Source organism: Sinocyclocheilus anshuiensis, unplaced genomic scaffold (assembly GCF_001515605.1).
Source record: "Sinocyclocheilus anshuiensis isolate Anshui unplaced genomic scaffold, SAMN03320099.WGS_v1.1 scaffold1119, whole genome shotgun sequence".
In the NCBI taxonomy this organism is placed as follows: domain Eukaryota; kingdom Metazoa; phylum Chordata; class Actinopteri; order Cypriniformes; family Cyprinidae; genus Sinocyclocheilus; species Sinocyclocheilus anshuiensis.
In genome coordinates, this window is record NW_015542384.1 from 137,526 (window position 1) to 151,006 (window position 13,481).

Sequence of the window (13,481 nt, forward strand, 5' to 3'; positions counted from 1 at the left end):
CTCTCTCTCTCTCTCTCTCTCTTTCTCTCTCTCTCTCATTCAGCTCACCTCCAACAATTAACTGTTCCAATTATACACTTATTTTCACATAGCTACGAGAAGCATTAAACATAAAGTATGTGCAGTTGCCGTACTGTATTAAAGCTTTCATCAGTATAAAACTATATTAAAAGCTAACATAAGCAGTAGCATTTACAAATAACAGCGTATCTAAAAGTATGAGACAACAACAAACAAAAAACATAGGCCTACCATTAAAAGACATGCTTGCACAGGTTCTGCACGATCCTCTTCAATTATATCCTCTGCTTCTCAATTGGGCTCAAACTGATAAGCGATATTAACGATGCAGTTGTTTACAATACAACCGGAGCACATGCCGCCGAGGTGAGGGGCGGGACGCTTAGACGCGCGCTAGAGGCGGTTTAGCCAATCACAACACACTGGGCTAGCTAACCAATCAGAGCCCATCACCTATTTCTTAGGGAGGAGCTTCATAAAAGAAGGCAATGATCAGCCCGTTTCTCAGAGAAGGGACAGAGAGGTGTGGAATAAAGGAAAATTATGTGAAAAATAATGTGTTTTTTAAAAAACGAAGCATTAACACATGTTAGATTGCACCCCTTAAACACAATCAAGCCTAGAAAAAACCCAGTGAACCACCCCTTTAACATTGAACTGAATAATAACACTATTGTCTTCTGTAGAGCTGTTTATAGCAGAATTTAACCCATTTCATAATGGATTAACTTTACAAAGTTATTGAACTGTTATTGAGTCACTAAACTGACTTGAACTGATACACCATTGTCTTTGTAGAGCTGATTAGTAGCAGAATTTTAATAGTATATGATATAACTTGAATGATGATTCAATGATTCTATTTTCCTTCTTTATTACTGTGAAGTTTCTTTGAAATAATCTGTATTGTATAAAGCACTACATAACAAAGGTGACTTGACCTGACTAATGAAAGACCTAAACAATACCAAAAACAACATTAACATTTAAGCTACACTATTTACACTTCAGCATACAGGTCAAGAGAGAAGTTTGGTGAAAAACACTTAAAAAATGTTTATTTATTTTATTTTTTTATCTCTTCTTTTCTTTTGTCACGGGTCAGGGTGCCCTCTGCCTCCCTCTGCTGTCTGTGTGTCATGCCTTTTTCGGCGGCTTGTGATCGGTGCAATCAGCGCTGATCTGGCGGTGGGGCTGCGCTGGTCACTGGCTGCCTCTACCCCACCTGTCGCTTATTACCCTTTCCTTTATATTCCTCTTCCGTCTAGTCCTTGTTGTGAGTAGATTGTTTGTGTTCGATGTGTTTTGTGTCCTGGGTTCTGGTTGTTTCGTTCTCTGGTGTTACACTCACCTCTGTCTTCCCTGCTCCCAGGACGCATAGAGAGAAGGACTTCATCTCTCTGCCTCACTCAACTCTCAGGTTGTTGGTCCTGTGCGAGAGCTGAGTCTTGGCCAATCTTCTACTCCCTTGGTCCGCATCACACTGCCGACCGAAGTTGGATTACCCACAGAGACTGGCTCGCTATTTTGGTTACAGTTTTATTTGTTTTTGTTACCTTTGGAGAATAAACTTTCTTTGCATCTAATCCTCTGCCTTTGAGTCCTCTGTCCTCCTCGTCCCGTCACATCTTTAAACAATCAATATAAATGATTAGAATTCATGTTATGTCTCATCTCATGTTCTTATGTTCTTTTACAGTTTCTACAAGCAACTGTAATGAAAGTCACACTTATGTCTGCAACCCTATTGCTTTAACATAGAGTATTTATAGGGCTGGGTGTTATAATGATATATAACTGTGGTATAAATTATCCTCCGAATTTAGATTTAGCAATATTTTATTTATTTTTATGTATCAAATATATCAGTGCCACAGTGTTACACAGCTGAGCATTTTAATGTAATTAAAGTCACGATGAAAATTAGCATCTGTCGTTTTTACAGCAAGATTGAAGCTGGAAAAAGACCTCATTTTGTGGATTGTAGTGGCCATGTTGTATAACATCAAAGACTATAGAATACCCAAGACTTGTCACTCGTATAGTTTTGAATGGAGAAAAATGCAACACTCAGTATGGTCGCTCTTTAGAAGGAAGCCCCGGCGTCTGAGTAAAAGAGCCAGTCGCTAATCGGTAAAGTCATCACGTCACTGCAGCTGCCGTTAGAAGTCCCGGCTGCTATAGAAACAGTCAGCGTGCTGAGACAAACGCTTAGGACTGCGCATGCGCTTTGGCTGGTCTAGTCTGAAAAATACGCTTTTTTTTAATGCTACTGGATCATAAGAAAACATTTATGAGACAGTTGTTGTCAGATTTCATTGGTGATTTCAAATATGAAATTTAATCGTAAGCTTGGCGGACAGTTTTGGAGAGTGTGATGTTTCCCTATTCAAAGAGATAGGAGCTGCACTTGCATACCTGAGAGGCGTTTCAAAGATGGCCGCCGAGTGAAATGACTTGCCTTAAAGGGACTTTGATTATATCACGATGAAAGACTGCATAAATTCTGTAGAGCCAGGCTGTTTAATGCTTTATAAGTAATTAGCAGAATTTTAAAACTGATACTAAATCTGACAGGTTGTCAGTATAGAGTGTGATGTGTACAGTACAAATGTGATGTGATCATATTTCTTAGTTCTAGAAAGCACTCTGGCTTTTTGAATCAACTGGAACTTATTTATAGAGCAGGCAGGACATCCACACAGTAGTGCATTGCAGTATTCTAATCTGGAGATTCATTTTTCAAAAGGTAGTTTTTCAGCATCAGAAACAGACAGCATATGTCATAGTTTAGCAGTATTTCTGAGGTGAATAAAATCTGTTCTACAAACAATGGCAATGTGACTCTTAGCTGCAGAGGATGATACAATGGTACAACTATCAAGTGGCAGATTATACTGTAGTATCTTTTGTTTAGAGGCATTTGGTCTTATGATTCAAACTTTTTTGTCAGAATTCAAGATGAGGAAATTAATAGCCATCTGATCTTTAATCTCAGCAATTAAATCTTATTCCATGTTTCCTGATAATGTCCCCCAGGGAAAGCATATACAATTGACAAAAACAAGAGGCCTAATATTGACATATGTGGCACTCTACCAAACTTGTTTGTGATCTGACATCTCTTGATTTATACAAACAAACTGATAACAACAATCAGATAGGTAGGATCTAAACCATGAAAATGCAATATCAAATAAGAAGTGATTCTCAAGCCTTTCCAGCACAATGTTGTGGTCTACATTATCAAAGGCAGTGCTATACTATAACAATACTAGAAGGGAGTTGTGGCTGTGTTCAGGTGATGTGAGCAGGTCATTTATAACTCTGACAAATGCAGACTCTGTACTATGGTAGGGCCTAAATCTTGACTGAAATTATTCATAAATATATTTCCTCTGCAGATTTGAACATAGTTGTAAGGATAAGACGTTTTGTAATATTTTATATAAATGGCAGATTTGAGGGAATTCCCCAAAGAAAGTGAAGTGTTAATACTGTTGAGAAGAGGTTCTGAGATTACAAAAATAACCTCTTTCAGTAGCTTAGAATGTAATGGATCTAACGTACATGTTGTTGACTTTGAGGACTGGTTAAAGGTGCAGTAGGACTTCTTGGAAAATGCTAACTTTAGCCTGATAGCACTGAAAGTGAATGAACCACCCCCCTGGAATCACCGTCCCAAGCCACGCCCCCTGAACGCATTTACACTCACAGACCAGAATACCAGAGACAACATTACTACAATAGGCTACATCAGCGGTTCCCAATTCCAGCCCATGTTCCGAAGTGAAGTAAACTTCAACGGATTTCCCCCGCTCAGGGTAGCTCACTTCTAACGAGCTGGCGCGAGGACTGGATTAACCGCTGGGCTACATCATGTGTCATTCACCGTGAGAAAACTTTAAAAGTACTTCAATACCAGGAAGGAAGATCGGGATGTTGATGTTTGTCTGCCATTCTCGCTCTGTCTGCACAGTGTGCGTGAACGCTGATGACGTATCCTGTCTGCGTGAACCCGGTGCGCAGAGGTATGCTAATACATACGTTGACAGGCAGGTAAGAAAGCATATTAAAACACTCGGACCGAGTGTTTTGATTGGACGAACATTTCTTGGTCCTACGCCTTCCACAGAATATATAAATACAGATAAATACATTTAGACCACTTAACTTAATGATTGCTATGGGGGTGTGAAGAGACTTTCAACCAGCATAACAAAAAATGTTTCTGAAGACAATCACCTATTGCACCTTTAAGTTCTTTCAGTTCTATAACACTGAAGGATTTAAATTTCTTGTAAAGAGAAAGTGTCTTTCGAGGAGATATGGTGTGAGGATACATAGTTCCAGTTTTCTTTATAATGGCCTCAATTTTATGATAATGAAATTCATAAAATCATGTTACATTAATAATCATCAGTTACATAAAAAATAGATTGAAGTCTTACATTGATTTTTGTTTTTGTCATTAATTTAAACAGCAGAGAAACTCTCTGAAATGATGTGTGTTATTTACCTACAAGTAGATAGAGGTCACTCTTATACTGTTATTAGTGAAAAGTCAGATTGGAAACTTAACATATGAACAACTGCATGTGTCATATAGCTTAAGATTTTTGATTTTGAATGTTGAATTTTGACTTGTTTTCCAGTAAAAATATGTTAAACACACCTTAGATGAATGAATGAATGAATGAATGATTGAACAAATGTTTTTAAATATAAGTGTGTTTTGTTTTACTTTGTCTAACTCATTTACCATTAATAAATATCAGTATCCATCATGCTTAATAAATGTCAAAGACTGTAAGTTCACAAGTCAAGTCAAGTCACCTTTATTTATATAGCACTTTTAACAATACAGATTGTGTCAAAGCAACTGTACAGCATTAATTAGGAAAATTGTGTCAATAATGCAAAGTGACAATAGTAAACACTCATTTTTCAGTTAAAGGCAGTTCATCATTGAATTCAGTGATGTCGTCATCCAGCTCAGTTCAGTTTAAATAGTATCTGTGCAAGCCAGAGGCGACAGCGGCAAGGAACCAAAACTCCATCGGTGACAGAATGGAGAAAAAACCTTGGGAGAAACCAGGCTCAGTCGGGGGGCCAGTTCTCCTCTTCTGATATTCAATAAGCCAAGCTTTATCATTTGTTTATCCGTATGACATCTGTTTTTTATTTGTTGAACATAAATTAAATTGTTATTGAACACAATCCATTCTCACTCCCAAGGTGTAAAAAACAGAAGCATGGTCAAGAGCAGTGTTTCATTATTAAGACGCTAATGGTACCCCTAGGATTTATCTTGGCAAACTTGGCATTCTGTTGCTTTCAATTGCTTGCCTTATGTGTCAGATCAAGACACGTTTATTCTTATCAACAATTAATTGCCAAATGTGTTGCAAAGATTGACAAAAAAGTATAAAAGTATTACAAATTACTCATGTTGCATTCCAAGTCTTCTGAAGTCTATCTTTACGTAAGGAACAGTTCAACTTAAGGTATTAATTGGTCAAAATGTCCCCACTGTGCAAATGATAATGAATTTTCCATGCTGTCTATTTATTGATGCCAAAGGTTTCTCATTAAATGCAATTCCTAGTTCTTTGATACAGCAGTGCCTAGGGGTACCTTTAGTGTCTTACAGTTTTTCACATTTGCTAAGACACTAAACCCCATTCTCTGAACCAAATTCTCAATAGCCTAAACCAATTTGTCAAATAAATCACTCTTTCTGCAGAACCTTAAACAAGTTCAGACAGTTTAGACACTGTTTGCAGATCTCATGCACTCTTTTGCAAAACTCTAAACACATTCTCACTCACTAAAATGCAATTTGCACTGTGATAAACTTGTGATGCAAAACCCTAAACACGAAAAAGCAAAAGTTAAGCACAACTGCAACATGGTTGTCATTGTTTACACACAATAATTCAAAACTGTTAAACTTGTTTCTAAATATGTGAATGTACAAAATGCATAACAGAAGAATGTATTTTTAACCAAGAACAGTCATTTCAGATGAAATCAGAGCTATTCTCTGAACCAAATTCTCAATAGCCTAAACCAATTTGTCAAATAAATCACTCTTTCTGCAGAACCTTAAACAAGTTCAGACAGTTTAGACACTGTTTGCAGATCTCATGCACTCTTTTGCAAAACTCTAAACACATTCTCACTCACTAAAATGCAATTTGCACTGTGATAAACTTGTGATGCAAAACCCTAAACACGAAAAAGCAAAAGTTAAGCACAACTGCAACATGGTTGTCATTGTTTACACACAATAATTCAAAACTGTTAAACTTGTTTCTAAATATGTGAATGTACAAAATGCATAACAGAAGAATGTATTTTTAACCAAGAACAGTCATTTCAGATGAAATCAGAGCTAATGTGATAGACCATGTTCTTGTGCTTGGAATGACAGAGGCAGAACAAAGAGTTCAACCTAAATTGAGCAGATTCTCTGTGGCCACCATAATCAGTGGAAAGTTCAAAAGAACAGCACAAGAAGAGTGGAAGAGAATCTTGTGTAGAATTACAAGATTAACACGTTATGGTGGAAGAACTGGCCTGTGGTGACATACTGTAAACGTGCTGTCTTGTCAAGGCTGGATCCGCCACACCAGAGGGTTTTTTTCCACCATTGCCTGCCTGCGACATAGATGAAGTCCTCTGATTCATATGTATATATGTATGTATACATGTATATATTGTATGTATATATATATATTGTAACGGGGTGAAGAATCACACGACAAGTAATCTCAATCAATACCCCGGAGGGCACCAGTCTCTCCCGATCAGCACGGGGAAGGGAAGATCCTTCATGACCCCGACTTCCACCGGCCAGGCGCCGGGAGCGGCCGAAATGTTTAAATTCAAGTCAAGTCACCTTTATTTATATACTGCTTTATACAATACATATGGTGTCAAAGCAGCTTTACAGTGTCAAACAGGAAAATAGTTAGTCAATAATGCAAGAGGATAATAACAAAATAGTTTTTCAGTTAAAGTCAGTTCATTGTTGATTCAGGGATGTCATCATCTAGTTCAGCTCTCTTGTTTCTGCTATCAAGCAAGCAGTATTGCCAGAAATTAAGCATCCCCAACTAAGCAAGCCAAAGGCGACAGTGGCAAGCCAAAACAACATCGGTGACAGAAGTGGAAAAAAAAAAAAACAGTTAGACACTGGCAAAATAAATGGTCGCGGAGCAGGTGCTCTGTAGGCTGTATGACTTCAGGCCAGGTCTTTTATCAAACGTAAAGTTTGGTGCAGATTGAATGTGGTATGTTTGAGTTAGTGTAAAATATGACATATCCTGTTGCCAACAGCTATGATTATAACTGAATATTGGCCTTTAAATGTCTTCAGGCCAGGACTGTTACCAAACATGTGAAGTTTGGGGCAGATTGTACACTGCATGTTTTAGATAGTGTAAAACTTGACATTTCCTGTTTCCAACAGGTGGCGCTATGATTATAACTGAATATTGGCCTTTAGATGTGTTCAGGCCAGGACTCTAATCAAACTTGTGAAGCTTGGGGCAGATCAGACATTGTATTTGTATCTTTTCCATGGCGAAACATTTAAATTTGTCAGGCCGCCACGGACACACCCTTTAACGAAAACTCAAGATCTTCGCAATTTAACATTGCAAAGGCCTTTAGATTAGACTGACTAAATATAAATGTTGATATCATTAAATCTCTAGGAGGAGTTGATTACAGCATAAAACATGCCACCTCCTGTTGCCAGGAGGTGGAGCTATGGCTATAACTAAATATGGGCATGGACATGTGCTCAGGACAGGCCTCTTATCTAACATGTGAAGTTTGGGGCAGATCAAACATTGTATGCCTGAGTTATAACAACTTCCAGTTTCATGGCGAAACATCGAAATTTGTCAGGCCGCCATGGACATGCCCTTCAAAGAAAACTCAAGATCTTCGCAAATTAACATCACAAAGGGTTAGACTGACCAAATTTGGTGTTGATCTGATTAAATCTCTAGGAGGAGTTTGTTAAAATACAATGCCTGGAAATGGCAAAAAATTACACAAAATTTGCTGAGAACATGTAAAATAACTGACTTCCTGTTGAGTTTTGGATTTTGCTCCAAGATACTTTTTTGTAGGTATTAAATATGTCACATGTGTCATTTTCGTATAAATGTAGCTTGCAGGGCACTCCGTTGAAAGTGAATAGCTGGCACTATCGAACCATATTCCCACACCCACTACTGAAACCTATATCAAACGTAAATTTTAACCACAATCACCTTGTATCTATAAGGGTATAATTTTTAGTCTATAAATCAAATCAAAACTGCCAGCGAACACCATGCACAAAGGTTTAAAAAAGGTGATATCTTATCTGTCACAGGATGAAGGACTTACATGCTCAGTTGCTGGAGAAAGATGCCATGATTAAAGTCCTACAACAGCGTTCCCGTCGAGATCCCACTCCTCTGCGTCCTGCCCGCTCTGTGCCCTCCATTTCCATAGCAACTGGACTACACACACGTCACTCATCACAGACCGATCACAGAGGTAATACATATACAAATACATTCATTCTGATTAAAGTAATGTGCCTTATTTTTTCTATAATGTATCATACACACAGACAGCAGGGGTTGGACAAAATAATCTGAACACCTGGGAAATGGGTGATATTTCTTTTTTAAGGTGTTTCACCACCATTTGCAGTTTTCAACATTCTTAGAATAGATTTTCAACATTCTTTGAATAGATTCATACAACTATCAGAACATAGTTGCTTAAGAGATGTTGAAGGAGGGAATCTGCTTCTCACTCTACTATCCAAAAGTGCCCAAGGTGGTTTGATAATATTTAAAGCAGGTGATTGGTCAGGGCAGATGTTTTTGGTGCTCCAACTATCCAGGATTTGTGATAATAACACATTACAGCTCTTAACTTAACAATTACAGCTCTTCCATGGGTGTTGGCTTTGTAAAGTTCTCTGTGGTCGATTTGTGGAAACAGGGACTTCAGGGTAAATATTGAGGTTTGCTGTAACTTTGCAGTAGTAGTTGTGTGTTTTTTGGACACAGTCCTTCTTAGTGTTCGATGGGTCCCTATCATTCACTTTCAGTTTTCACCCACTATTGTTCTTTACAATTAAGACTGTGTACACAAAGCATGGCAAGACTTCATCAGCAAAGACTTGTGTGTATATATAAAATGGAATATAGAATATAATCTTTTGTAACAATGTACTACAGTTCAAAAGTTTAGGGTCAGTAATTTTTTCTTTCTTTATTTGAAAGAAATTAAAACATTTTCAGCAAGAATGTGTTAAAGGTCCCATATTGTCAAAACTGAAATTTTCTGGCTTTTTTCACGATTACTGAGGTCTAGGGCCTATTTAACTACCATATAAGTTTCAAAACAGTCAGTCCACAGTAAAATGCACACAGCCTGCTGGGTCTGAATACTTTCCGTACCCACTGTATATATATATGTAAAGCAACACAACTGTTTCCAAAATTGATGATAAATCAGCACATTAGTATGATTTCTGAAGGATCATGTGACACTGTAGACTTGAGTAATGGCTGATGAAAATCCAGAAATGGCAGTGTAAATGTCTTTTGACACTCATTACTGCAATGTGACCATGTGCTACTAGAGGTTTTACTTAATAATGGTTTGTGTTTTTGTTTGCAGATGTTCTCCTGGGAAAACAACAAGCAGAGCACATCCTTCCCTCTCTGCCCTCTCTTTTGGTCTCTGTCTCTTCATCTCTCCCTGCCTCCTCTCTTCCTCCATCATTCTCCTCCTCTCTACCTTCCTCTTTTCTTCCCTTCTTGGCCTCCACAGGTTCAAAAACATCATTAATAACCTCATCCTCCTGTGTTCCCCGTTCCAGCACTTCCTCTCTCCCTCCCTCTTCTTCTTCCATATTACCCTGGCCCTCATCTGGCTCTCTTCAGCCTCCTTTATCATTCCCTCTCCCCTTCACTCCTCTCCTGTCTCTTCATTCTAAATCTGCCAGCAGAGACAGCGGCAGTCAAACAGGACTTAGTCCAAAGATATTTAGTGCTGCAACCTCCACAATACAAGAAAAGACAGGTGAGACAGGCAGAAAGAAGCAAGTGACAATGTAGCTTCTGTATCTATACATTCATGTGCAGGGCAGAGTTCTACTCAGGAATTCAAGTCACCATGAAATCAAAATTGTCTGTTCTCATTTTTTGTTGAATCCTCCAGTGTTTATTGCGAATGATTTATCCATTCACATCTTAATTTAAAAAATCTTTCATCAAAAACATTAGTGTGCCCTTCCCCCTTGCTATGACATCTCTGTGAATGGCCAGGCGATTTTCAATCCCTCCCCTCCAGAAAACTGTCACTCATATAAAACATTTATCCATTTAGTTTGCACTTTCTATGATCCAGTCATGGACAAAATCAAGTCCTGTGTTACTTTTTATCTCAGTCGATAAGCCACTTCAATTGGGTATACATGCCAGCTTTAAATTGAAACTCAAACTCGCCTTGCAAATGAGATCCTGTGATCCTTTACCATAACAACTGGTACTGCCAAATTTCTGACAATTACTTACAATTTCTTGGGATCCATCAAATAGCAGGGTCACTTAGTTGAATTAATAACACTGGCTGCTTTTTGTAGAATCTCTGCCCAGTCAATAAATGTAGACCACAAAAATACAAAGTAAAATACAATGGAACAGTGGAACACATCTTGTTAGAAGCTTAGTAAACACAATAAAAGCTTTTTCTTCTACTGCATTGAATCCAGAGCTTATCCACCAACAACATACAACTATGAGACAAAAATTCAAGTCTTGATGTTTTTGTACATGGTGCTGTGAGTGACACAATGACCTTTTTATCACAATTATAGACCCCTACTGAAAAAAATGATGAATGATTCAAATGGCTAAAATACTAGCATCTAATGCTAGTATAGATATTAGTATCTCAAGAAATAGTGCTAGTATAATATTATCACTGAAAAAAGGTGACTAAAAAAAAAAATTTTATGTGCAGAATCTCCATCCAGCCAGGCTAAAGGCCTAGAAGGTCGAGGACAGAAGATGCCCCTGCCTGACCTAGATCTGGTGGAGATCCTTATCTGAAAGAACAACCCTGGAAGTAGCATTCTTACAGACAGGACAGCGCTTAAGAAAGAGTGAGGGAGTGTAAGGATGGTTTCCCTACGGTGGTTCAGGCTGTAGGATTGCCGAATGACTAAAGAAACGTTATCAGCACGATGGTATAAAACTGTACATTTCTAGTCTATTACCACCCACTGCCACTTATACCAACGACGGAAATAAGCGCAGTTAGAATAGCTATATGTGGGAGAGCGTTGCTATTGTGTGACTATTGTATTGCAATAGGTAGCACTTTAATATTAACCTTGAATCAAGACTAGTTAGCAGATAATTAATAATTGAAATGGTTTATTGGGACAGGAAAGCAGAAGTCTTTGATACATTTTGACTTTACAGGAGTGAAGAACAAAATATAAGACAGAAAAAGAAAGGAAGGCATAAAGAAAAAGATGTTGTATAATGTAATGGATCACATACAACAGACAGACAGAAAGGAGAGATTACAGAAAGGGACGAAGGAATGCAGTGCAAAGTAAAAGCTAGAATTCAGTATTATGCCTCCAAAATACTGAATTTGATAATTGATTCTAATTTTATTTCTGTCCATTTTTCACCCTGAAACAAACAAGGACTATGATATTTGACCTAGCCTATATACTTATTGCATACATAATGTCTTAAATTGCATTCTGTCAGATTATCAGCTGCCTCATAAGTGCATTCCACAAAGCTGTATATAAATCAGATAATATTTGTGTGAATCTACAGAAAAAAATGTTGTACTGAATTGTTATATGTACAACTAAATTATTGAATGCTGTTTAACTTTGATGGTCTTGTGGCAAATTGCTGCAAATAAGCTTGTTAATTAATTTTACAGCAATAACTGCTGTTTTGCATCACGTGTGTTTTAATTACCTGAAACAAACACCCATTGTTGTAAACTGTGTTCTTTGGCTGGGAATATTTTAGTGTCATGGTGACGTGTCAGGGGTCAATAACTATAATGCTTAGAGTCAGAATCCAATGATGCATGATTGATATCTACTTTAGTTTTAAACGCCTATTTCAAAACTTAAAATTCAGTTTTAATTTATTTAATTAATTTATTTATTATGATTATTATTATTTTTTTATTTTATTTTATTATTATTATTATTGTGATTTCCATGCTCCAAAAAATCCATTATTAATTTTGTGAAAAGCTCTCGGGTAATCAAGTCAATAAAATTAAAGGACTTTGGGCTGGATTAAGTAATTTTTTTTTTCAATTAGATAGGTTTCACAAAACTATAAACCATTTTTTCCCAGGAATAAAAATAAGGAAAAACTGAAAGAATTTCACTGAAAACCTTTACACAGAGCTCTATTCAGTGAAACATTGCACACATTCATTTTACATAAATTAAGCAGCATTTAGACACTATGTTGCAAAAAAGTCTGACATTCCGTTTATCTACATTTGAAAAAAAATTAAATAAAAAATAAGCATAATGTGCGGACACGTTATTCAAAATGTGTGAAACAGATCTGTCAAATTTTTCTTGCTGGTTTTCAGTTTTACATCTTCTGTTGCAAGGGAGAAAAAACATCTCAGATTTAGGAATTGGTTATATGGTGGTAGTAACATCATCTTACAGGACAGAAAGTGAACCATTCTTGTATGTGCACTATTGTAAATGCTAGAAGCTGAGATTGTCCCATATAACTGTATTGTGTGTTCAGGGGCCTCATGTATAAAACTAAAAGTGTGCTTACGTACAAAAGCTAGATTTTGCATATGCACAAATGTTTTCAGACGTATAAAACCATACGTATGCCAGAAACTGCGCAAGGCTGGCTTTATAAATCACAATTATCTAAATATTGTGCGCACGTGGTTTCAGTTTGCCTCAGTCTCCTCCCCAAAATAACCATATATGGAGCTGAAGACAGCCTTTTTTGAATATTTATGAGCTCACTGCATATTTAAATAACCAGTAATTTTCAAAGATTTGTTGGGTAAAATAATGGACGAACACAAACGCAAAGCAAAAAAAAAAAAGAAACTTTTCAGATTGTGAGATTGTGAGTGCAAACATCTGTTTGAAGTGTCCAAACATGCGAAAAGAACGTGCTCTTGCCTTAGTGTTCTCAGAATTGCACGTCCAAAGCGTGTGCTCCCTTTTTAGGGCTTGAGTCTGTCATGTTTTGCTATATGGAGTATTACAGTGATGGGCGCATAGCTGCCACAAATTATTTTTTCCACTCATGTCCTAACATCTCGTTGTTATGTCTTTAAATGTCATATTTGTTTCGTAATAACGACATATGTCATAAAAACAATATGTTTTTCCCATTGTA

At 37.2% G+C, this 13,481-nt stretch overlaps 1 protein-coding gene across 1 annotated transcript in view; it reads left to right on the forward strand.

Moving 5' to 3' along the window:
* The window catches only part of LOC107692737 (angiomotin-like protein 1), a 63,712-nt gene extending 52,491 nt beyond the window's left edge, over window positions 1-11,221 (forward strand). Inside the window, exons 9-11 of the mRNA XM_016491909.1 lie at window positions 8,417-8,583; window positions 9,724-10,128; window positions 11,071-11,221. Coding sequence (XP_016347395.1) covers window positions 8,417-8,583; window positions 9,724-10,128; window positions 11,071-11,159 — 661 coding nt within the window. The 3' untranslated portion in view covers window positions 11,160-11,221. The remainder of the gene's footprint in view (window positions 1-8,416; window positions 8,584-9,723; window positions 10,129-11,070) is intronic.
* The last annotated feature ends 2,260 nt before the right edge of the window (window positions 11,222-13,481 follow it).